At 37.9% G+C, this 25,823-nt stretch overlaps 1 protein-coding gene across 1 annotated transcript in view; it reads left to right on the top strand.

The window, feature by feature from the left end:
• Asic5 (acid sensing ion channel subunit family member 5) overlaps nt 1-25,591 on the top strand; it is a 35,464-nt gene extending 9,873 nt beyond the window's left edge. Inside the window, exons 4-10 of the mRNA XM_042668406.1 lie at nt 8,701-8,826; nt 11,334-11,483; nt 12,566-12,713; nt 15,233-15,289; nt 17,632-17,800; nt 23,264-23,355; nt 25,316-25,591. Of these exons, the coding sequence (XP_042524340.1) occupies nt 8,701-8,826; nt 11,334-11,483; nt 12,566-12,713; nt 15,233-15,289; nt 17,632-17,800; nt 23,264-23,355; nt 25,316-25,506 (933 nt within the window). The 3' untranslated portion in view covers nt 25,507-25,591. The remainder of the gene's footprint in view (nt 1-8,700; nt 8,827-11,333; nt 11,484-12,565; nt 12,714-15,232; nt 15,290-17,631; nt 17,801-23,263; nt 23,356-25,315) is intronic.
• The last annotated feature ends 232 nt before the right edge of the window (nt 25,592-25,823 follow it).

Here is a 25,823-nt window from a genome sequence, read left to right as displayed (position 1 = left end):
CCTCATCTGGCTTTTTTCTGTGATTAATTGGAGATAAGAGTCTCACAGACTTTTCTTCCTACATTGGCTTTGAACCATGATCCTCAGATCTCATCCTCCTGAATAGCTATGAATATAGGCATGAGCCACCAGCACCTGGCTGTTTTGTTGTTGTTAATATATATTCAGTACCATAGTTTGAAACTAAGATCCTTACACTTGTTCAGCAAGTGCTTCCCTGCTGAGCTATGAGTACAACAAATTTTTGTAGTAGCCATTATTGAAATAAAGTCTCACTTTCTGTCTCAGCCTTGGAGCAGAAACTCACCTGTTTTATACTTCCCATTGTAACTTTTTCCATTAAGACAGAACTCTGTAAACTTTTTCTGCTCAGGCTGCCTCAGAATTATGATCTTCCCAATCTTCACTTTTCCAAATAGCTAATATTACAGGTGTCAACCACCAGAGCTCAGCAAAAATGTATGACTTAATTACTTACATAATTTATTTTCATTGAGGATAAAGTGATAACACCAGGAATCTATTAATGAATCACATATAGGCAATTTGGGTCCCATATTTCTTATGTCATAAATGTAGTACTCTGTGTTGCAAATTAAACTTTGCAAACTCATGGTTTTAGAGTATAATTCCATATCACTTTGTCAGCTATAAGAGGCACAATGCTAGACAGAATAAAAATATGGATGGACAATTAATAGAAGTGAAAATAATTGACAGAGATGGTTTAAACTCACCACTGGGAATTTTTGGCTGAGCAAGACTTTTGCATTTGTGTTTTACAGAAACTCAGCATTAGTAAGCCAGAAGTAAAAGGACTGAATTGATTTAATTAACTAAGAAGGAATAGCTTTAAATTGCCATACTATAGGAGACCAAGACCAGTGTTTATAGACGACTTTTGTTTTTTCCTTATAAATTATTGCTGCCTTTTTTGTATTGACTTGCTACACACATAGCCAATATAATAGCTAAGGCAACCCCAAACTTTCATTATCATAGGATAGAAGTCCAATATCCATATAAAAATCCATGAAAGTCTCTGGCTTGGCAGGTTGCATCAATTGCTGAACTAGTCACAGACATAAAAGTGTGAGATACACTGATTAGTCTTGTCCTTGTCACATGCACACCACCACTATTGCAGGAAGAGGCTGGAGGATGTCAAGGGGCAGAGCAGTGTGATTTCTCCACAGTGAACAAATAGGTGGAAAACGGGTGGTTCCTAAAATAAATAATATTGAATAGAATTACTGCAAAAAAGCATATATTCCCATGTATCCTTACTGAAACCTAGAAAAAGTTATTTTTAAATGTTAATTTTATTTCATTTTCTTTTTTTCTTTCTTTATTTTTTTATTGTAAGAATACCATACAGAGGAGTTACAATTACATGGGCAAGATAACAAGTACATTTCTTATCAAGCTCATTTTATTTTTTATTGTAAAGGTGATGTACAAAGGGGTTACAGTTATATATGTCATGTATTGAATACATATCTTTTTTGAACAGTGTTACTTCTTTCCTCATTTTCTCCCAGTTTTTCCCTCCTGACTTCATAACTCCCAACCCCCAGTTGTATAGTTCATTTTCTTTTTTTTTTTTTTTTTTATTTTTTTATTTTTTTTATTGTAAAGCTACTATACAGAGGGTTACAGTTACATGAGTGAGGTTATGAGTACACTTCCTCTTGAACATTGTTACCCCCTCCATTGTTTTCCCCCTACCATCCCCTCCCTCCCTCCCTTCACCGAGGTTCTTTTTTTTTTTTTTTTGATTGTGATTAAATGATTACATAATTTCAAAGTCACAAGTTCATTCTAACTTCCCTGGAGCAAATTGTCTACCACAGTCTGTAATATATAACAGTGTTCACATGTTATATACCATATTTGTGATCAGCAGCATGAGGATATTTAGTAGTGGTTCAACCAGATGAGCGGGAGTTCTTTGTTTCTTAAGTCCTGTTAGTTTTGTCGTATCGCTAACCTTTTGGATTTAGCATCCACTTATGAGGGAGACCATGTACCGTTTGTCTCTTCGTTCTTGGCTTACCTCGCTCAACATGATTCCTTCTAGCTCCATCCATTTCCCTGCAAATGCCATTATTTTGTCATTTCTAATGGCTGCATAATATTCCATTGTGTATAGATACCACAATTTTTGGATCCATTCATCTGTGGTGGGGCACCTAGGTTGTTTCCATATCCTAGCTATTGCGAACAGTGCTGCAATAAACATGGAGGTGCACGTGTCCTTGTATATTGGTTCCTGTTGTTCAGGGTAGATGCCTAGAAGTGGTATGACTGGGTCGTAAGGGAGGTCAATCTTTAGCTTTCTAAGGACCCTCCAGACTGCTTTCCAAAGTGGTTGTATAAGTGTACATTCCCACCAGCAGTGTAATAGGGTTCCTCTTTCTCCACATCCCCTCCAGCATTTGTCGTTGGCTGATTTGTGGATGTGGGACATTCTGACTGGGGTAAGGTGGTATCTCAGGGTTGTCTTTATTTGCATTTCCTTCACCACCAGGGATGATGAACATTTCCTCATGTGTTTCTTTGCCATTTTTATTTCTTCATTTGAGAAGTCCCTCTTTAGTTCCCTTGCCCATTTAGTAATTGGTTTGTTAGGTTTGGGAGGGATTAGTTTCTTGAGTTCCCTGTATATACAGGATGTTAACCCCTTGTCTGATATATTACTGGTAAATATTTTTTCCCAATTAGTTGGTTGTCTTTCTAGCTTAGTTGCGATAGATTTAGCTGTGCAGAAGCTTTTTATTTTAAGGTAGTCCCATTTGTCGAGTCTCTCTCCAACTTGTTGTGACCCTGGGACTCTGTTCAGGAAGTTCCTTCCTGTGCCTATTAGTTCAAGTGTCTCTCCTACTCTGTCCTGCAGTAGTTTCAGAGATTCAGGTTTAATGTTAAGGTCTTTAATCCATTTTGAGTTGATGTTGGTGCATGGTGATAGGCTGGGGTCCACTTTTAGTTTTCTGCATGTGGCTGCCCAGTTTTCCCAGCACCAGCGGTTGAAGAGGCTGTGTTTCTTCCATTGTATGTCTTTGGCTCCTTTGTCGAATATCAGCTGGCTGTAGGCCTGTGGATTTATATCTGGATCTTCTATTCTGTTCCATTGGTCTTCGGGTCTGTTTTTGTGCCAGTACCATGCTGTCTTTGTGATTATAGCTCTGTAGTAGAGTTTGAAGTTCGGCATGGATAGCCCTCCCATATTGTCTTTATCCCCTAGAATTGTTTTGGCTATTCTAGGTCTTTTGTTGTTCCATATAAATTTTTGGACTGTTTTCTGTATTTCAGTGATGTACGTCATTGGGATTTTAATAGGAATTGCATTGAATTTGTATATTAATTTTGGAAGTATCACCATCTTTACTATATTAAGTCGGCCTATCCAGGAGCATGGGAGGTCTTTCCATTTCCTAGTGTCTTCTGCAATTTCTTTCTTTAACTTTTTATAGTTCTCATTAAATAGTTCTTTTACATCTTTGGTTAGGTTAATTCCTAAATATTTTATTTTTTGGGAGGTTATTGTGAATGGGGTTGCTCCCTTTATTTCCCTCTCTTCCTGTGCGTTATCAGTGTATAGGAAGGCAACTGATTTTTGTGGGTTTATTTTGTATCCTGCTATTTTGCCGAAGTGACTTATGATTTCTAAAAGTTTGGGGATGGAGTTTTTGGGATCGTGGAGGTATAGTATCATGTCGTCTGCAAAAAGGGATAGTTTCACTTCTTCTTTCCCTATGCGGATCCCTTTAATGTCTTTTTCTTGCCTTATTGCCCTGGCTAAGGGTTCTAGGACTATGTTGAAGAGGAGTGGAGACAGTGGACATCCTTGCCTTGTTCCTGTTTTTAGGAGGATTGGTTGTAGCTTTTCCCCATTAAGTATAATATTGGCTATTGGTCTGTCATAAATGGCTTTTATTGTTTTTAGAAATGTTCCTTCTATTCCTATTTTCTCCAGAGCTTTTAGCATGAATGAATGTTGAATTTTATCAAAGGCCTTTTCTGCATCTGTGGCGATAATCATGTGATTCTTGACCTTGGCTCTGTTGATATGCTGGATTACATTTATTGACTTACGTATGTTAAACCATCCCTGTGTCTCTGGGATGAAGCCTACCTGATCATAGTGTATTATTTTATGTGTTTCTGGATTCTGTTAGCTAGAATCTTGTTAAGGATCTTTGCATCTGTGTTCATCAAGGAGATTGGCCTGTAATTCTCCTTTTTGGTTGGGTCTTTGCCTGGTTTGGGGATGAGTGTGATATTGGCTTCGTAGAATGAGTTTGGGATAGCTCCCTCCTTCTCTGTTTCTCTGAAGAGCTTGAGGAGTATGGGTATTAGTTCTTCTTTAAAGGTCTTATAGAATTCTGCTGTGAATCCATCTGGTCCTGGGCTTTTTTTTGTTGGAAGACTTTTGATAGCTTCCTGTATCTCATTATAGGATATTGGCTTATTTAATTGGTTAACTTCTTCTTTGCTCAGTTTGGGTAACTTGTATTTCTCTAAAAATGCATCCATTTCCGCCAGATTTTCTTCCTTTAGAGAGTATAGCTTTTGAAAGTAGTCTGTTAGAATTGTTTGGATATCTTGGGTACGTGTTGTGATGTTTCCCGTGGCATCCCTAATCCTATTAATATGGGTTTCCTCTCTTCTTTTTTTAATTAATCTTGCCAACGGGCCATCAATTTTGTTTATTTTTTCAAAGAACCAGCTTTTTGTTTGGTTTATTTTGGTTATGGTTTTCTGATTTTCTAATTGGTTAATCTCTGCTCTCAATTTGGTTATCTGGCTTCGTCTAGTAGCTTTAGGTCCCATTTTTTCCTGTTTTTCTAGCTGTTTTAGTTGCAACATGAGATTATTTACTTGGTCTGTCTCCATTCTCTTGATGTGGGCACTGAGGGCAATAAATTTGCCCCTCAGGACTGCTTTTGCTGTGTCCCACAAGTTTCTTTGTGAGGTGTTTTCATTTTCATTGAGTTCTAGGAACTGCTTTATTTCTTCTCTGATCTCTTCTGTTACCCAGGCCTTGTTAAGGAGTGTGCTGTTCAATTTCCATGTATTAGAGAAATTTCTGCGGTATGCTTTGTTATTGAGAGCTAGCTTGATTCCACTGTGGTCAGATAGGATACAGGGGATTATGTCGATCCCTTTGTATTTGCTTAAGTTCCTTGAATGAACTATGATATGGTCTATTTTGGAGAAAGTTCCATGAGCTGCTGAGAAGAATGTGTACTGTGTTGTTTTAGGGTGAAATACTCGGTAGATGTCAGTTAATTCCGCTTGAAGTATGGCCTCACTTAATTCGGTAGCTTCTTTGCCAATCCTCTGGTTGGTAGACCTGTCCTTTGGTGAGAGTGGCGTGTTAAAGTCTCCTAGTATTATCGTATTGGGATCTATTTTATTCTGTAAGTTTGAGAGCATTTGTTTAACATATCTGGGTGCACCGATATTTGGGGCATATAAGTTGATGATGGTTATATCCTCCTCTTGGATTGTTCCCTTTATTAATATGTAGTGTCCGTCCTTGTCTTTCTGTACTGATTTTAATGAAAAGTTTATTTTGTCAGATATCAGGATAGCTACACCTGCTTTCTTATTGGGGGAATTTGATTGGTAGATCCTTTTCCACCCCTTCACTCTGAGTTTGTTTGTATGTTTGGCTGAGAGGTGGGTCTCCTGAAGGCAACAGATGGATGGGTCTTGTTTTCTGATCCAGTCCTCAGTTCGTTTTCTTTTAATTGGCGAATTCAGCCCATTTATATTAAGAGAAAGTATAGAGAGATGCATTGTTGTCCCTGCCATTCCGTTTTCCTAAGTTTTTCTTCTTTCCTTTCCTCCTGTGCTTGCTCAGTTAGACTTTGAGTAATGCCTGTTTGGGGCAGGTCCCAGTTCCTGGTTGCTTTCTTCAGGTTGTGTCCCCCCTCTTAGAATTCTTTGTAATGCTGGCTTAATGTTTATGTATTCATTTAGTTTTTCTTTGCTATTAAAAGTTTTCAGTTCTCCATCGAATGTGAATGCTAGCTTTGCCGGGTATATCAGTCTGGGTTGGCAGTTATTGGCTCTCAGGGCTCGTATGGTGCTTTCCCAGGCTTTTCTTGCATTCATTGTTTGTGTGGAGAGATCTGCAGTGATTCTAATTTTTTTCCCGTTGTAGTATAGCTCCTTCTTCATTTTTGCTGCATGCAGGATTGTTTCCTTATTATTCAGATCCATCATTGTTACTATTATGTGCCTAGAAGTGTTTCTCCTGGGATCTTGCTTGTTGGGTGTTCGATAAGCTTTTGTGATGTAGTTAAGATGGTCGTTTTTGAGGTGGGGAAAATTTTCATTGACTATCTTGTTAAATAGGTGTTGCATTCCCTTGCTCTGGAATTCCTCACCTTCGTCCACTCCGATTATGCGAAGGTTAAATTTTTTAGCATTATCTGCTTGCTCTTGAATTTCCCTTTGGTTTAATTTGAGTGATTTTTCCATATCTGTCACTTTTTGGTCCAGTTGGTGTATTCTGTCTTCTGTATCTGACACTCTACCTTCCATTTCATTCACTCTGTTGACCGTGGCTTCTATTGTGGTTTGCATGGTGGAAATGGATCCCTTTATGGATTCAATGTTGGTTCTCAGAGTACTGATCTCACCTCTCAATGAGGTGATATCAGTATGCATTACCTCTAATTTGGCGTTTATCTCACTTCTTACTGAGGTTTGTGCAGCTTCTATTTTTGCATCCAATTTTTGTTTGATATCCTGTATATCTTTTGATAGTTCATCCTTGTGCTCTTTCAATTTCTGATCCATTTCTCGCTTTATTTCTTGAGTCATTGCCTCCAGCAACCCTTGGATGTAGTTTTTGTCTTCCATTCCTGCTTTGCTCCCACTGGGGCTCTCCCCTGCGTGGCTGCTGGCTTTTGAGGTGAGCTTGCTGTCCTGGGTAGTGGTAAACCTTGTGATTTTTCTCTGTGATTTTCGCATGGGGGTTCAGGAGACTGCTCTTCAATCTTGTTTTGGTGTGTCTGTCTTTGCTTGGTTGCTGATTCTGTATTGGTAGAGAGAGTCTATGCCTGATCTGGATTCTGTTGGGAGCCTATTTCCAGCTGCTATTCACTTAGGATTCTCAGCTCTCTGCTGTAGCAATTCCCGCCTTTGGAAGGGTTGAGCAGCCTAGACTGCTTGTGTTTGCTCTTGCGGGTGCTCTTGGGAAGATCAGATGCTCTGGATGCACTCTCCCAAATACTGGAGTCTGCTATGGGCTCCTGATGTGTTTTTGTTTGTTTGTTTTGGGCTGGTTGTGGGCTTGAACTCTAGGTTTGGGTGCTGTCCCTCAGCTCTTCAGCTCAGGGCTGGCACCCTACCATTTGAGCCACAGCCCCACTTCTGACCCTTTTTGCTTTGTTCAGGCGCCGGTCCCCTGGCCTGGTTCCGGCCCCAGCCTGGAGCGCGCTCGTTAGGCCTGTGCTAATGTGTATACCACCTTGGTTATGCAGCCTGGAGGACACAGTTCAAATTTCTTCTACTGTTGGTAGTCTTGACCCAGGGGCACTGTTCCTGGCTTGAGCATTTAAGCTCCCTTCCAGGGTCGCTCTTGCTCTGGCCTGGCCAGCAGAGTGTGCTCCACCGGCTGGTGGAGCTCTCGAACAGTTCCCAGTTTTAGTGGGTCCTGTGGTCCGGGTGTTGGGGTAGGGAGTCTAGGTCAGGGTCTGGGGATTCCCTCCAGCTCTGGTCTCCCTTGATGGATTCCCTGTCCCCTGATGGGTACTCACCCTGTAGGTCGTCAGTTGTTGTTGCAGTCCGTCAGTTGTTGTTGCATTCCGAGTTCAGTTGGGGTGGTTGCGGGCTGGGTTGGGCGGCCCCCCGCCGGGTCGTTGCGATCGCGATTGGGCAGGTGGTCCGCGGACAGGTCCCTTTGTGGCGCTGCTGGTGCCGGGCGGCTTTGGCGGGATGGAGCCTCTCCGCTCTGGTGGAGAGTGATGGGTGGGGTGGGATCCTCCTGGAGACTCCCGGCTGGTAGGTTTCTCTGTTCCTGGCGATCCGCTGTTCTGCAATCCGGTACCTGGTGATCTGCAAGCAGCCCCCTGTGTCTCTGTGGCTCCGGCAGCCCCCGCCGGGCCGGCTGGCGGCGGCTTGGCGCACTGCCGCGCGGCCAGTAAAGGTTGGGGGAGGGGTCTTCGCTCTTCTCTGTTCTGAAATTCTTCTTTTCCTCTCTTTCTTTTTTTGTTATTTTCCACCTCTGGTTTTTCTCTGAGTGTTCGTCTTTTTGTTGTTGTCGGTCTCTTGGGGAGATTAAAGGTTGGAACTCGAACTCTCTTTTTGGTTGGAGAGAGCTGTGGCGTTTCCCTACTGCCCCGTCGCCATCTTCTCTTCCCCTCTATAGTTCATTTTCAACATAGTGTCTGGTGAATATCATTGCTTAGTTTTCATTGTAAACATTATAAGCACACTTCATTATACATGAAAAATTATCATGACAAAAATCATATGTAAATTGATACAAATTGCATCCTTAAAATGAAATCTATTATTATTATGTATATGCATATAAGTCCATAGATCCTGAGGTTTTCTTTTTTGGATATGTCTATTTTTCCTTTAAATATCTGTCATTTTTAGAAAAAAAGTCAAAGCAATGTAAACTCTAGAATTGATTAAAATGCTCAACTAACTATGTTTTGTTTATATTCCTATGAGGATTTTAAACATGTCTTCACTGAATATGGAAATTGTTTTACTTTTAATCATGGTGAAAATATCCAAGGAAAGAATAAAGTGAGTGTCTCTGGAAGAGGATTAAATTTGCTCTTCAATGTTAAGCAGGTATTGAGCTTTCTTCAACCTAGACAGAGCTCACATTGAATAAGAAAGGTACATGCGTATAAAGATATGTGATTAGGATATTTTCCACTGGTTGGGTTCTATTTTATCTTTTGTTATTATGCTAGGGTACATGGGGGTTATGTAACTTACTGACTCAGAGAATAAAAAGGCAATTTTTTGGACTCACAATCTGCAGAATTTAGTTATCCTAGTGATTTTCATTACCCTGACTCCTGGAATTGTTTATGACACAAAATAAAGAAACAGATTTCAGTATTGTATAGTGTATAAAATTGTTTGATAATATGTGTGGTTAATTGAAGATTACTGTAATTCCAGCTTTTGTTTTGTAATGTGCTTGAATTGGCCTGGGAGGTTGTAAATGGTTAGACCTGGAAGGCAAGTGTTCAGGACCTAGCAAATGCAGTAGTGTCATCCTCAAGAGTCCCTAAGTGACTTCTCTCAAAGCTTGTTTTCATTTTGTCTTGTATTAAAATGGTGCTCTTGTGAATTTAAAAGCATTCTACTCCATTACCAAGGTTTTGTATGTGAGAGTTCTGAAATGATGACTTATTAAGTATCCAAAAGCATACAATTCATAAGATAGATGAGAGAAAAATCTGGTTATGAATGCTACCAAACTACCTCATTCTCCCTATCTACCTTAATGAAGTCAATGGCACTGTTAAAAGAATTTCTACTAGCCCGGTTCCCATGCACATCTATAACCTAGCTTCTCAGGAGGCTCTGAGCTGATAATGGCATTTCGAAGCCAGCCTCTACAGAAGAAAAGACCATGAGACTCTTCGCTCCTACTAACCATGAAAAAGTCGGGAGTAGAGCAAGGAGCCAATGGCTCCCACCTGTAATTCTAGCTACTCAGGCTGAGATCTGAGGATTGTGGTTCGAAGCCAACCCAGGCAGAAAAGTTCCCTTGAGACTTTTATCTCCAATTAACCACTCAAAAACTGGAAGTGGCGCTGTGGCTCAAAGTGGTAGTGCACTTCCCTTGAGTGAAAAGAGCTCAGGGATGATGCCCAAGCCCTGAGTTTAAGCCTCTCAAGTGACCAAAAAAAAAAAAAAGTCAGAAGTGGAAGTGTCTCTCTCTCTCTCTCTCTCTCTCTCACACACACACACACACACACACAAGAATTTCCACTAAAGTACTCTTTTATAATTTTCTGTTATATCTATTCAGGATAATTTTATTTACATCCAAATACAATGTTGCACATTGCAAATATTTGACCAATATTTTCAAGCCATTAACCCTACTAATCAGATACTAATCATAATATTTTTTATCCTAGTACTGGGGTTTGAACACAAAATCTAAGAAATGGCCTTGAGCTTTTCTCTCTAGGCTGACACTCTACCACTTTATCCACTCCATGTCCAGGTTTTTGCTGGCTAATTGGAAATGAGTCACATATACTTTCTCACACAGATTGGCTTCAAATCAGATCCTCAGAGCTCAACCTAGAGTCACTAGGATTATAAGAGTGAGCTATTGGCACCCAGCTAAAAACTAATCATAAATTTCCCACGCTGGGATTTCCAAAACATTTTATATTCCAATTAAAATATGCAAATTCATTTATTTATCCTGATATCCTGCTAAGATCAGACCTCACACAAAAATCAGAATTAATATTGTGAACATACAATATAATGGGAATAGTTTTGCGCAGATAATGAACTGTTACCTCTCTGCTTTTGATCATTGATTTGAGAGCATTCTTACAAAACCTAAAGTAACAAACTTCCAGAACATATTTTGAAATACTATGCTCTTTGACAACTTTCCGTGAATGTTTTATGTAGCCATTCTTTTATGATTATATAAAAAATTAGAAAATTAGAAAAAATGTTGCAAACAATGCAATGTTTCATAAATATATGACACTGAGATATTTCACCAGATCAGGCTCTTGCTTCTTAAAGGCTTGTAACCAGTAGAGTAAGACTATGACTTAAAAAGAGAATATTGAGCATGTTCATTAAAGGAGTAATCATATATTCTGTTGACCCATTTGCTGAGAAGTCATCATATTCTCAAGTCCAATGATCAAGTTCCTAGAGTTTTAGTACAAAAATATCTTTACCTGACATAAGATTTATATCAAAGCAATACTGGTGTTAATGAAATAGTATAAATATTACAAGTTCAGGAAAATAAATTTGAAATAAGCCTAGGGGTGTTAATTGCAAAGAGAGAAAAGCCAATAGATTCTCAAAAGTATAGGATCAAAGAAAAGGGCCAAAGGGGAAATATAAAAAGACAGTTTGGTGAAGAGGAAGATGGAAGTCAGGCATGAAGAGCCACCGGTGTATCTGAGTCCCCATCTGTAGACAGCTGTAAGGGGTCTTTTACATCATTTACACAAAAAGAGACTGAAGCCTAGTATTAAGTTGACTATATTGATTTTAGGGCAGTCTAATGCTATGACATGATGCAACAAAATCATAAATTCTAGCATTTGAGAACATGGATATTTATGTTTCAGGAGGAATTTACTGATAAGCCCTCCCTGGGCTTTGCTGATGCTGGGATCATATTTGTTATCCATTCACCTAAGAAGGAGCCACAGTTTGATGGCTTGGGCCTGTCCTCACCAGTGGGCATGCATGCACGGGTGACAATCCGCCAACTCAAGGCAAGTGCTAGAGATGGGCAGAGTCAGAGGAATTAGGTGGATTAATGAGCACATTAAGTCAACAACAACAACAACAACAAAAAAAACATGTTTTTCCCATGCCTTAAAATAGGGCAGGAAATCCAAGTCTCATTTTACATTCTATTTCTTCATCAGAAGGCACATGCTTGTTAAATAAAGTATGAATTACAGTTTGTTCAAAGCATATTATGTGATTTTTGGAAATAACACAATGAGATCCTTTCTTATTACAAATGTATGCAAGTTCAAAAAAGTTTGAAAGCAAAAAGAAGTGGTTAAATTCATATATACAACCTGAGTACAAGCTGGGGAGCTATGCAACCCAAAGTAATTTGCATGAGAAATTCAGAAGTTGCTGAACATGGTGTTTTGTCTCCAGGGGTTATCTGGGAAGGGGAAAATTAGAGTGGTAAGAGTGCCAAGCAACAATCGAGCAAGTCTGGCTTTTTTACATTATCTACCTACTGGCTTGGAAATTATCTTTATTAACTTGCTGAATTTGTGTGCCTTCTCTGTATAACTGGTTAGTATGAGGAAAGAATTTACTCCTTCACTTCCCTAGTTAATACGGAGAAAGCATTTATGTTGCAACCTGGAACACTGTATTCCCTTATTTAAGGGAATTTTTGTCCCTTCTTTGTGAGTTGGCTGGTCACTATGCGAACACAACATACACTAAAATGATTTTATATGAGTTAATTTTTACACAGTTTTATTTAGTTACTTAACTAGTTGGTCTACTGAGGTTCGGACTTAGGGTTCTTCTTTTGCTTGGCAGACTTGGGCCACATTCCTGTTATTCTATGAGTTAATTTTTTAGAATTATTAGTCTGCAGGACATTATTAACTATCATTTGAGATAAATGTAAAAAATACCACTCTAATACTTACTTTAGGAAGTTTCAGACGAATAGTGTAGGCAAAATAGGCCTGTAGAGTCAAATTTAAAAATTGAAGAGCTCCGAGTGAAAATAAAACAATGTATGAACCTCTTTGATGAAAAAAAATGGCTGGATTGACTTAGACAAATATTTTGAAGCAAGTGTTTGTTTTGTCTTCAGACAGTCCACCAAGAATACCCCTGGGGAGAGTGTAATCCTGATATCAAGCTGCAGAATTTTCACAGCTACAGTACTTATGGTTGTTTGAAGGAATGCAAAGCCCAGCACATAAAAAAGCAATGTGGATGTTTGCCTTTTCTGCTTCCAGGTAAACAAAGATGGACAATTTCCATACTCAATTACCAATTCTTATTTTGAAACATGGGAAAACAATACACCATCCAACTCTTTTCTCTTCTTATGAAATTCCATGCTGGAAATTTGATTCATTCTCCAAATGTAACTCAACTGATACATAAGTCATAAAGTCCTGCAGAAATTGCTATAAAAGACAATTGTGTTCTGAAGGTAAATCCTAGATTCTTATTTCAAAGGTTACAACTAGTTGCTCTCTGGTACTTGAAACTACACATAAAGGTGTTCTTAATTTGAAAGAAAAATCAGGTCATTTGCATTAAGTCTTATGGACATTGAAGATTTCACTTTGGGGGCATTCCGTACATTGTGACTACAGGAGAATTTTCAAGTCTCCTCTGCCTGAAGTTTGAGACATTTCCACAGCCAGGGACTCGCTTAAGGCCAGCGATGAAGGAAATGATAAAGCAGGGTGGGTAAGAGTGGGATCTGATCACAATGACTGATCTGGATGATCTCACACAAGTGGATGAACCTCTGTCTTTATTTCCGCCCAGTGAGGAGATATTCATGCTAATTTCCAGGACTGTTACAAGGATTAAATGAGTTTAGAAGTGGTTTAAAAAGTGTCAGGCAAAGAATCTACCTACCTACCTATCCATATTTCCTTAATCCCCCTTTCCATAACATATCTATTAAAAATGTAAACCACACTAAGGGAAAACCAGTTTGCCATTATTCTCCCCCTCCACACAAATGGCAAACCCTTTCTTCTCTCTTCCATTGGAGAAGCCTCAAAGATTCATTCATGCTATCTCTTCTCTTAACCAATACCATGTTCCTGAAGAGCTACCTTTCAGCTACTGACCCATACAAATGCCTGCTCTGACTCAGATTTGCCCTTCCCATTTATATTGGAAAGAACAATAAATTGAGTCATGTAGTGTAATGTTTACTTTCTAGCATGCTGACTGCCTGGGGACTGATTTCCTCAAATCACTCACACACACACACACACACACACACACACACACACACACACACACACACACGCACTGGGAATTGTTATGCTTTCTTAAAATCCTCATTAAGACAGAAAGATCTCAAGTTACATAATGACTTTCAGGCCAACCCAGGCTACATGGAAAGAGCCTATCACAAAACCACCCAAACAAATTAAAACAACAACAAAACAACAAAAAAGAACTTAATTTTTTTTTATAAAGTGCAAAGTTATTAATATAGACTGAAAATTAAGCAAGACACTCAATAAACCACAAAAATTATTACTGTTTTGGCTAGATCCTCACATATCCCTTTAATTTCACTTACAGATGAAGAAATAAAGATTTAAAGTTAATTAGCTAAAGTAACTCCAATAATAACTTGAAAAAGCATTCTTCCAAATTGGCTATTCAGATTGTGGGTCAATTCCAAAGTTTCATTATGTTTTAGAAGAAAGGAAGGCATGGTTTGAAAAAGTGGAATTTTCTATTAACATTAAATGCAGGTCTTTTTTCTGCCTTTCAATTTTTGCTGTTTCCATATACAGAGCACATTAGTGTATTTAGGCAAACATTCCATAAATTGTCCACAAATTCTAAGAGGATAATCTCCTTTTCTTATTTGCCAGATTATTGACTAAACACTGTAGTTGACATCAGAGACCCCATGGGTATAGCAATAAATTCAGATGAGATTCAAAGACTAAGTTTTTAGAATCAGTCCTGGGGTTAAACTCCACTTGAATGGATGTTCATTTTGTTGTTTGTCTCAGTATTAATAAATATTGGTGCTTATTTGCCTTCATTCTATCTCGAGAGGCATCCAGCCAGTGTGTGTGTGTGTGTGTGTGTGTGTGTGTGTGTGTGTGTGTGTGTGTGTGTGTGTGTAGATTAGGTGGCTAAGTAGATAGTTGGGTACATAGATAGATATATAAATTGATAGAAAGAAAGATAGATGATAGATAGATAGATAGATAGATAGATAGATAGATAGAGATAATTATATACATGGACAGAACAGGATTTAAGATATTCAGAGCATGCGAAGGCTGACTGTTTAGCTTTGGACAAGCAGCTTCCTGAGGCTTAGTTTCCTCATTTGTTAAATGATAATTTCCACATCAGAAGGTTGCCAGATGAGTCAAATAAGATGATAACTGTGAGCTTTAAAACTAAAAGACTACCAACATTTGAAAACTTTTAGTCCCACTTAAGGATTTTAGAATTGTAGAGGCAAAATTGAAAGAAATTTAAAAAAATACCTTATTCATTCTAGGTAGTTTCATTAGATCTTAATATGTTATCCTACTTATTTTACAAAAGAATAAGTGTCTGGATAGATGGATGGAGGGATGTTTGGACAGATGAAATGTTTGTCATTAAGCTGTTTATTTTATGTGCAGTCTTGGGGCTTGAAAGCAGCTCTGAGGTAAGGAGTACCCTGGTTCATGATGTCCTGGGTTCATTCCCTAGCACCAAAAACAAACACATGAAAAAAAAAGCATATGTTAAACTTACTGTTTTTAAGGAAATGGAACAGAATGTGACCTACAAAAATACTACAGCTGTGTTTCTCCTATCATTGGTAAGTGCCTTCATTTACTTATTTTGTATTCAAGACTTGCACTAAACTTACCTATCAACATTAAATCATATCATGAATAATGCAGAAATGAAACAAAATAAACTGCAAGAGGGAATTTCTTAATGATAACTTAAATAAACATAGTAAAACAAAAACAAACTAAAATCCTTCAGATTTCCAGACTTGCTCTAGTTAAAAATGCACACTGACAGAGTAACATCAGGAGAGTTCAAGGTATTTTTTTTTTGAATTAGCATACTACATAAAATTTTGCTCTTTATAATAATAAAAATAGCCTTCTTTTTGTATGTAAATAAACATGTTTGTCATGGATAAGTCAAATCACAGATACAAGAGAAAGTCATGTAAAGTGAGCCATGTGAGAACCAGGCTTTCATCTGTTCACTTTATTATCCACTTATTTTATACATGTTAAATTTTAAACAATTGGAATCATAATGATGAATGCCTATTTGTTTTGTTTTTTTTTTTGGGGGGGGAGGGTCTGGTGGTGGGCCTGAACTCGAGGCCTGGGCGCTGTCCCTCAGCTTTTAACCTCAAGGCTAGCACTCTACGACTTGAGTCATAGGGCCACTTTCAGCTTTTTTTTCTTTTTTTCTGCTTATGTGGTGCTAAGGAATCGAACCCAGGGCCTCATTCATGCATGCAAGGCAAGCACTTACCACTGAGCCACCTTCCCAGCCCAAATGCCTATTTTTTCCTTCCTATTTTTTTCTTGCTTTTTTTCCTTTATTTTTAAGATAAGATCTTACTCTGTAATCCAGGATAATCTTTTTATTTTTATTTATTTATTTTTATTTTTATTTTTTTGGTCTGTCATGGGGCTTGAAGTCTGGGCTTGGGCGCTGTCCCTCAGCTCTTCAGCTCAAGCCGAGTGCTATACCACTTGAGCCACAGCGCCACTTCTGGTTTTCTGGTGGTTTATTGGAGATAAAAGTCTCACAGACTTTCCTGCCCTGGCTGGCTTTGAACCATAATCCTCAGATCTCAGCCTCCTGAGTAGCTAGGATTTACAGGCTTAAGCCACCCTGAGCACAGTCAGGATAATCTTAAATGCAGTATCCTCCTTCATTCTCCTCTTAAATGCTGGAATTAAGTGTGAAACTTGTGTATAATTGGATACATTTGCTTCTAGTTTAGTTTGTAGGGGTCCTGGGGCTTGAACTCAGGGCCAGGCCCTGTTCCTGAGCACTTTTTTTTTGGGGGGGGGGGGCAGGGTCCGGTCGTGAGTCCGGTTGTGGGGCCTGAACTCTGGGCCTGGGCGCTGTCCCTCAGCTCTTCAGCTCAAGGTTAGCACTCTACTGCTTGAGCCACAGAGCCACTTCCGGCTTTTTTCTTTTTGCTTATGTGGTGGTGAGGAATCGAACCCAGGGCCTCATGCATGCAAGGCAAGCGCTCTACCACTGAGCCACCTTCCCAGCCCATTCCTGAGCACTTTTGCTCAAGGGTGGTACTCTACCATTTGAGCCACAGCTCCACTTTCAGCTTTTAGGTGGTTAATGGGAAGTAAAAGCCTCACCAACTTTCCTGGCTGAGCAGGCTATAAACCCTGGTCCTCAGATTTAAGCCTCCTGAGTATTTAGGATTATAAGCATGAGCCACTGGCACCTGGAGGGCATAACTTCTTAGTTTTTTTTTTATTGTTGTTGTAAAGGTGATATACAGATGGGTTATAGTTACATAAGTCATGTCTTCTTTTTGAACAGTTTTACCTCTTCCCTCGTTTTCTCCCAGTTTTTCCTTCTTGGCCCTCCTCCACCACAAGTGTATAGTTCATTTTCAACAGTGTGTCTAGTGACTATGACTGCTGCATTTGTTTGTACTTTGCTCTCCCTTGCCGTCCCCCAAACAGATAAATTTACATACAAGACAAAATATACAGAAATCAAAAACAGTGACAAAGGACATGAAAAAAGCAAACAAACAAGAAGCAAAATAACAAATCCTCTTCTTCCCATTTCTTGGAGTTCATTTCAATAAATACCATTTTATATGATTGAGTGCACATAGCTGTTCAACCTTTGTGGCCTCTCCTAAGAATAACCTCACACAGGGTCTTTCTGGAGAGTTTCTCATTTCTATTAAAGATCTGAATCCAGTTACTCAATAAATTAAAGGATAACAATTCCTGTGATTTCTGTTCTATCTTCCTGGCTATCTGCATTCTTAAGCATAAACATATAAAGACATTTGTTTAAAGAAAAAGTGGTGATGGAGTTTGTGAGCTACTTTAAAACAGAAAGTGAGTGAAATCACAACTTTAACAAACTGTCCTCACTGTGAGATAATATCTGCATATTCTCTCCTGGTTTTCATTTCAGACTACATTGAACTAAGAGGATTGTGCACAATGGGAACATATAATTCTAGTTGCCCTGTGTCCTGTGAAGAAACAGAATATCCTGCTACTATTTCTTATTCTACTTTTCCAAGTCAAAATGGTTTGAGATTTCTTTCCAAGAAGTTGAATCAAAGCCAAGAATATATTGGGTAATCACATAATTAACATGAATGTGTCTTTATTGAATGTTTTAAGTCTAGGAAATGAAATGCTGACTAATCAAGGATGGCAATGTATGTGTCACTGAAATAACAATGAGAGCACTGAGATGTACAGTGAGAGGTCAGGTCTTTCTTCCCCTTCAAATCAAATGTCTGAAAAATGAAATGATACTGGACTCATTTGCTTAAAATCATACCTCCACTGCCCCAGCTAGGGGTAATATTTGTGCAGATTGAAATCAAATAATATTTCAAATATGAACATTCTATACTTGTATATTATGTTATTTGTGTTTGCTAATAATGATGTAAGGCGGTAGGATAAAATTGTTTTTCTCAAGTGGTAGAGCATGAGCCTTGAGCTGAATTGCTCAGGGACAGCTCCCAGGCCTAGAGCTCAAGCCCCACAACTGACAAAAAAGAGAGAGAGAGAGAGAGATCTTTCATGTGATTGTTTCTAACATATTTATAAGATTATGTCTTTGTTGCTTTGTATGTCCCTCCCCCGTGGTATAACCCCTGCTTTCACTATATATGATGTTGGTGTATGTGGAGGAGAAAAAAATAAATAAAAATTATTGTTTTTATTTTGCAACAGAGTAGATGGCAAAACACTTACCGACACAGTATTTAAAGTATTTTTCAAAATGCATTAATACTAATTTTAATACACACTACTGTTAATAACTGCTCCATCAAGGCCTTCAATGGCACAAAAGGGAATTAGTTTCGGATCTTGGTCTTTATGAAAAGACCTAGGATTCTCCCTCTATTTCAGCCAACCCTTAAATGAGGACTAGATTAGTGCTGTTTCTGCTACAGCATGATGCCCCTAAGAAACCATAAATCAAACTGCATAGAAAATTCTTGTGGGTATTTTTTTTCTTTGGCCAGTACAGGGACTTGAACTCATGTAGAAGCAAACAACAAATGACTTGTTTTTATTTACATTTTTAGGTATAAGACCTAACCTAGAAGGGAATCAAATATCATCTGTTGATAATTTGGACTTACATCTATTAAAATAAATACATTAATTATTTTTAAGATGATTTATCTTTGCATATCCAGTACGAGACTGAAGGTTTGTTTTCATTCAGGTGTTTATTTCTGGGATTTATTTTAATAAAAATTTCTTCCCATGTAAATTCAGAGACAATAAAATAATCTTTAAAAGTCTGGGTGAGATGGAAGTGTTTTTATCAAGATGGACTCCTGGGGTATGATTTCACATACTCAGCTAAAAGTGTTTTTAATTAAACCCTTAATGAAAAGCCAGAGAGTAAGAAACTAGTAATTATATCTCAGTTGATACTGCTGCCTTTAGTGAGGGTATTTTTGTATTCCATTTTAACAAGGAACCTAATTTGCATGTAATATTATGCCTATTACTTTCAAATATGACTTAAAAAAGCACTTTGACTTCACTTTGAGAGGTCTCTAGAGTATTTAATTGCACAGGATATAGGCATGAGACTACAGATGTATTGGGGGATTAGAAAAAATTCCTCTCTTTGCTGGACACAATCCCAGACAGCACCATTTCTTTTTCTAAAACTCAGATAATTATAAATAGCTTCCTATGTATTTCATCATAACTGATGCCTGGGGGGTCTTTTCAGGGTACTTAGCAAGAGGACCAAGGCAAGTTGCTGATCAAGCACAGTGGCCCCAGGGGCTTCACAGGCCCCAGACAGAGCTCATTAGAAATCTGTGCAGAGCCAGGGGCTAGTGTCATCCTAGCAACTCAGGAGGATGAGAGCTGAAGATTTCAGTGCAAAGCCAGCCCAGACATGAAAGTTCGTGAGACTCTTAAATCCCACAAACTATCAGAAAACCGGAAGTGGTGCTATGGCTCAAGTGGTAGACCGCTTGCCTTAAACTGAAGTTCAAGCCCCACAACCGACCAAAAACAACAATAACAAAAAAGAAATCGGTGTAGAATTATGGACTTATTTGTGCACTGGGAGCAGAAAGGAAGGAATAGTGAACTAGAAAAGGCAAACGCCGTGTGTTGAGGAAGCAGACATAAATCTTACTGGCAATAGGTGAAAAAAGAAACAACTTTGAATTTACTCACAATTGTGTATGTTTATTTCTGGGGAAGAAACCAACCCCAAAACATAGCCATTCTGCCACACGCGGCAGCTGCGGAACCTGTAAGGCAGATGAGGAGAATCTTAGATTAATTGAGCCAAGCATCATAGACATGAATGTAAGGATCGATTGTAGTGGCATTTAGGCAGATTTCATTAGTTGTATAAGTGAATTTTTATTTATTTATTTTTTTATTGTGAGAATACCGTACAGAGGAGTTACAATTACATGGGCAAGGTAATGAGTACATTTCTTATCAAGCATTATTGCTTCCTCTTTGTTTCCCCTTACCATCCCTTTACATACTCCCCCTCCTCTCATCACCCGATCCTCCCTCCCCCTCCCCACTAAAGTTGTAAAGTTCGTTTTTCGACATAAGGACTTGTACATCTCATTGTTGCAATGGGTCCACCTTTATCCCTAAACAATTTGTTTTTTCCCTTCCCCTCCACAAATTATACCAACATAAATACAGTGAAAGCAGGGGTTATACCGTGGGGGAGGGACATACAAAGCAACATAGAAATCATCTTATAAATATGTTAGAAACAAATTGCATGAAAGGAAAAAAAAATAAAAACAAAAGTGAATTTTTAAAACTGTTCTACTTTAACAAATTTATAATAAAATGTCTAAAGTGGTTTATTAAATTGTATATAAAATTGTTTTATAAAAATAGTTCTTCAATGAATAATGCAGCCTTTGGGTTCAAGCCCATGGAAAAACATTTTCTTGGAGTTTTGGAACATGATACGTTTTCATTTTCTCTAATCCCTTTTCCCTTATGAGAATCCACATTCTATTTTATAATTGTAGCTTTGTTAAGACAAGCATGTAATCTAAGACATTAGTGAAATATTTCTGGGTCACTATAACATAAAGATTCAGTTAGACCCGACGGACTGGACAAATTACCTGTGTGAGAGATGCTGCACAAACATCATAGTATTATTTTAAGGGAGGAATTTCTTGTCTCCCCAAAACACATGTGGATAATGTTTGGGAATGACCATGAATGTTGTATCTGAGAAACTAAACAATACTATCAATATACATGTAAATTAGGACCATAATGGAAGAGGAGGAGATTAAATTATTACTAAGATTTCTGAACTTCCAAGACAACTTTATTATTTCTTTTATTTTAGTAATTATTTTATAAATTATAAACATTTCCATGACTCTCCATTATCTGTTTAAACATAATACATTTTCCTGTTACTCAGGGTTAAACCAATGAACATTAAGTACACATATTAATGATACACTTTGAATTAAGTTTATTTAGGAATATTGATTTTTAACAAACTGTAAACAACAGGAAAGAGATTTACAGTCCTGTTCCTTAGATATGTCAAAGAACACCGTATCATTACAGGAAGGCTTGCAAATAGAATCCAACCATAATGACAATTATTATTGTCATTTAAAATTCATGTGCTGGTTGGATTACTCTTCCATTTATAGAGTAGGCAAGTTAATATTTACCCACTCATTTACTGGTTTTATCTTTAATTTGTTATGATTTTTTGCAAATATATAATGAACACCTGTGATGTGTTAAGATTCATGGAATATTCTAGTATCTGGGGATTCATCTGCGTATGAGACACAGAACTCTGCCTCCTTGTGTCTATTCCACTGAAGTATCAACTGACAGTTAATACAGGTAGTTGTGTCATGTGGCACTGGGATCCTGTGACAGCAAAGGTAGGTGGAAAGTAGTCTGGAGAAGGTACAGAAGCTCTTTGTCAAGGTTGTTTTCTATGATAGGAAAGAGCTTCTTGAAGAGGACAGTGAGCAAGGACTCACAGTGGTGATAGTCAGAAGTGCATGCAAGAGTTTGACTAAATACCTTGTAGTATCTGTGAGCTCAGAACTGAGCGCTCATGCTGTGATTCAGCAAGTTATCCAAGTACATTATGGTTACTATGTGGGGTCAGAAGATATGTATTTTTGAGATGGGATGATTTAAGATTGGAAGCACAAAGATCCATCAGAATGATATTGTAAAAATCTCCAGGAAATATTATGAAGCTCAGGCAAAGGTAGTCACACTCTAATATATACTGAAGGTATGAAAAATAGAATTTCCTATTGAACACAGGGAGTGCCATGCTTTACATTGTAAATGGAAGAAATATCAAGAATTTCACTGGGAATTTATTCATTTGCAAGACATACAAGTTGAAATATCAAGAAACAACTGAAGATACTATTGGAGTTCAAGGTAGAAGCTAAGTTCAAGGTAGAGGAGATAGAGCAAGAGTCTTCAAGGCCATATAAAGAATTAATTTCAAAACAGTGGTTCATAAGGACAATGGTGGCTCACACCTGTGATCCTAGCTACTCAAGAGGTAGAGATATGACGATCAAGCTTCAAAGACAGCCCAGACAGAAAAGTCATTAAGACTCATCTCCAGTTAACCACCTAAAAGCCAAAAGTGGAGATGTGGCAAAAGTAATAGAGCACCAGCTTTGAGTGAAAAAACCTCATGCGAGCCAAAAGCTCTGTCGCCCCAATGAGGGGAAAAACAAAACAAAACAACATTGTTTCATTACTCTGATCTCATGTAAATATTTCTAGAAAATATTAATAAAAGAGAACATTTGCTCAAGTTTAGGATTAAAGTTAAATACCATTTATTGTACACTTAGCATAAGCCAGGTTGTAGGCCAGGTCTGCATATACATTGTGTAATTTGTCCTTGTAACAATGGGGAATTCAACTCTAAAATCTTGGCCAGTAGGATTTTAACCAAGTTGTCAACCAAGATGTAAACAAACTGATTTCTCCAAGGTCACATAAGTAACAACAAAAAGAACCAGGATTTGAATTAGAATTAAACATATAACTTAAAGTTTGTGAATACTTAAGTCTGTTCAGTAGACATTTAATGCTTCTATTCAAAAAAGAGGAAGGGAAATTGTTAGGTCCAGGGAAAATTCTTTTTCTTTAAATATTAACATGCCATGAGTGTTTTCCAAATAGTACATATAAAGAGTATACAGGGGCTCGGAAGGTGGCTCAGTGGTAGAGCGCTTGCCTTGCATGCATGAGGCCCTGGGCTCGATTCCTCAGCACCACATGAGCAAAAAGAAAAAAGCCGGAAGTGGCGCTGTGGCTCTAGTGGTAGAGTGCTAGCCTTGAGCTGAAGAGCTGAGGGACAGCGCCCAGGCCCAGAGTTCAGGCCCCACGACCGGACCCAAAAAAAAAAAAAACCATTGAGTATACATGATAGGTCTAACTGAACATTAGGCAGCATCTGATTTTAAAATAAATATTTTAAAATAAATAAAATTAAAAACCATGCTCATCATTTTAAGCTAAGTTAACTGTGTTTCTGTCACCAGGGAGAATCTTGTGAACATTGAAATAAACTATAGTGACCTCAACTATAAGATAACCCAACAACAAAAAGCAGTGAGTGTGCCTGAGTTACTTGGTAAGTGTTATTTACTTGTTTCTCAGTTCTCTTCATTTTCTATTAGCTTATTTTCCTTTCCTTTTTAAGGCTTAATTTATCAATGGGAGAAAAAAAATCAGTAGTTCTTGTCATCTCATGGAGGGTTATTTACATTTAACACTTCTATTTCTATGCAACTCAGCCCCGTATTGGGCTTTAACAAGGATGGCTGATGGTTCTTCTCTCATACTCACACTCACATTTTACATTCTACAATAGTCACAGGTGATTATTTCAGTGAGGTATGACCACCTCATAACTGCACAGAGTGTCACCTCAGGATGGGGCAAACAAATAGAACTAAAGCAAATAAAATTAGGTGGTTATTTTACAACCAGTGCCTGTTCCCTTTATCATCAAACTCAAAATCGACTCAATGTTTATTTTCTGGGTTTTATTGTTTAGTAGAAGATGCTATGCTGATCACATGAATGTTTATCAGCATTAAAAGATATCAGTCAATTCAAGATGAAGAAGAGACTGAGACAGGAAGAAAGCATCACAATTCTCCTTTACACTGGAGAAGCTATATTTCATTACCACACTTAGTGAAGCTAAGCATGATCTAAGATGAGTTAGGTGCTGAGAAGCAGGTTAGTAATGCAATCTGGTTGAGAAGGTGGATCTTGAGTAGCCAGATTTACCAAGACCAAAGGGGAGATATCCAGTCTCTGGTGGAAGGAGAGAATGAGAAATGATTGTTCTAAAGGTTTTTTTTTTGGCAAAAGCAAAATAGAAAGAAAGGATGGTGATAGGTGGAGAAAATAGTGAATGCATTTGATGCCACAGAACTGCACAACTTGAAAATGATAGAAAATGGCAAATTTTATGTTAAATATACTTTAACACAATAGGAATGCAGTTATGATAAATACCGACTTTTAAACATTTTTAAAAGGCAGTTACATGTAATATATTTCGGTTAAATGGAACATTACATATTTTTATTGTTTTTGTATAGTTGAATCAGGTATTATCAGTACCTGATTGAACCATGTCTTCTCTTCCATCGCTCTTTCCCAGTCTTTCCCTCCCATCCCCACCCATAAGATACACAGTTCATTTTTTACATAGTGTCTAGTATCACTGCTGTATTTGTTGATCCTTTTCCCCTTTGTATATGACCTCCCTTACCCTCCCAAATACAAACAAACAAAAGGAAAGAAAACAAACAAAAATATGTCAAAACAAAAAATGTCTCCTTTCACCATTAGATATATTGATTAAAGAAGGTTAGCTGGGCGCTGGTGGCTCACACCTGCAATCCTAGCTACTCAGGAGGCTGACATTTGAGGATGGCGATTTGAAGCCAGCCTGGGCAGGAAAGTCTGTGAGACTCTTATCTCCAATTAACCACTAGAAAACCAGAAGTAGCACTGTGGCCCAAGTGTGGAGCTAGCTTTGACCTGAAGAGCTCACAGACTGAGCTCAGACCCAGAGTTCAACCCCCACTACTGACAAAAAAAAAAAAAAAAAAAGGAAGTTTAAACATTTGCTGTCCAGACTGCCTGAAGATTAAATTTCTGGAAAATGACATCATCCAGTACTGTCTTACCAATGTTTCATTTCTACCATTCATGTTACACATGAGAATGAACTTTAAACTATGTAGGCTCTGTTAGGGATTTATCTAGACTCTGTATATTCTGGAAATCTGAGTTAGATTTTCAGAGACTGTATATTTACTGTGTCTCTCTTTTTGAGATGATTTGTATGGATATTTTTGGCAGGTATTACTAGTTTGCATTCACGTTACATTAAATTTTTAAGTAATGATAAAATGCCCTGAGTTCAATCCCCAGTATCAATAAATATATCTTCATATATCTTCAGTTGTGACTATCTTGTTAGCTTTAAATAATTTAACTGCTAGTAATGTTTAATTTTCTTTTTTAATGATTAAACAATGGCTTAATTGCTGTATTGCTTTCCATCTCAGCAGATCTTGGTGGTCAGCTTGGTCTATTTTGTGGAGCCAGTATGATTACAATTATAGAGATTATTGAATATGCATTTACCAATTTCTACTGGATATGCATTTTCCTTTTGCTGAAGATACCTGAAATGATCCAGTGTGCTCCTCCAACTCAGAATCATCCAGGAAAGAAAAATAGAATAGAGATGTGTTAATTTCAGGTTCAAAATGAAAATGTTCTCTTCAAAATACTTTTAGATTTAGAATAGCTAATTCATTGTTATGTGACTATATGTTGTAGTTTGGGGAGTTTAATAAAAATCATTGAAAATATCTGTTTCTTTACATGTATACCTATTTATTATCTATTTTATCTTTAACAAATAGTTACTGCTTGACTTTGTTTTCATTTTATTTCCAGCACCTAGAAAAGTAAAGCCTACGGGGCAAGCATTTCTTATATTTTAATTAATGAATTGGCATTCTTTATGAGTAAATATTCAAACTATACCCAATAAACCATTTAGCCTAG

Source organism: Dipodomys spectabilis, unplaced genomic scaffold (genome assembly GCF_019054845.1).
Source record: "Dipodomys spectabilis isolate Male_0828 unplaced genomic scaffold, ASM1905484v1 ptg000436l, whole genome shotgun sequence".
Lineage (NCBI taxonomy): Eukaryota > Metazoa > Chordata > Mammalia > Rodentia > Heteromyidae > Dipodomys > Dipodomys spectabilis.
This window is presented reverse-complemented; position numbering and strand designations above follow the sequence as displayed.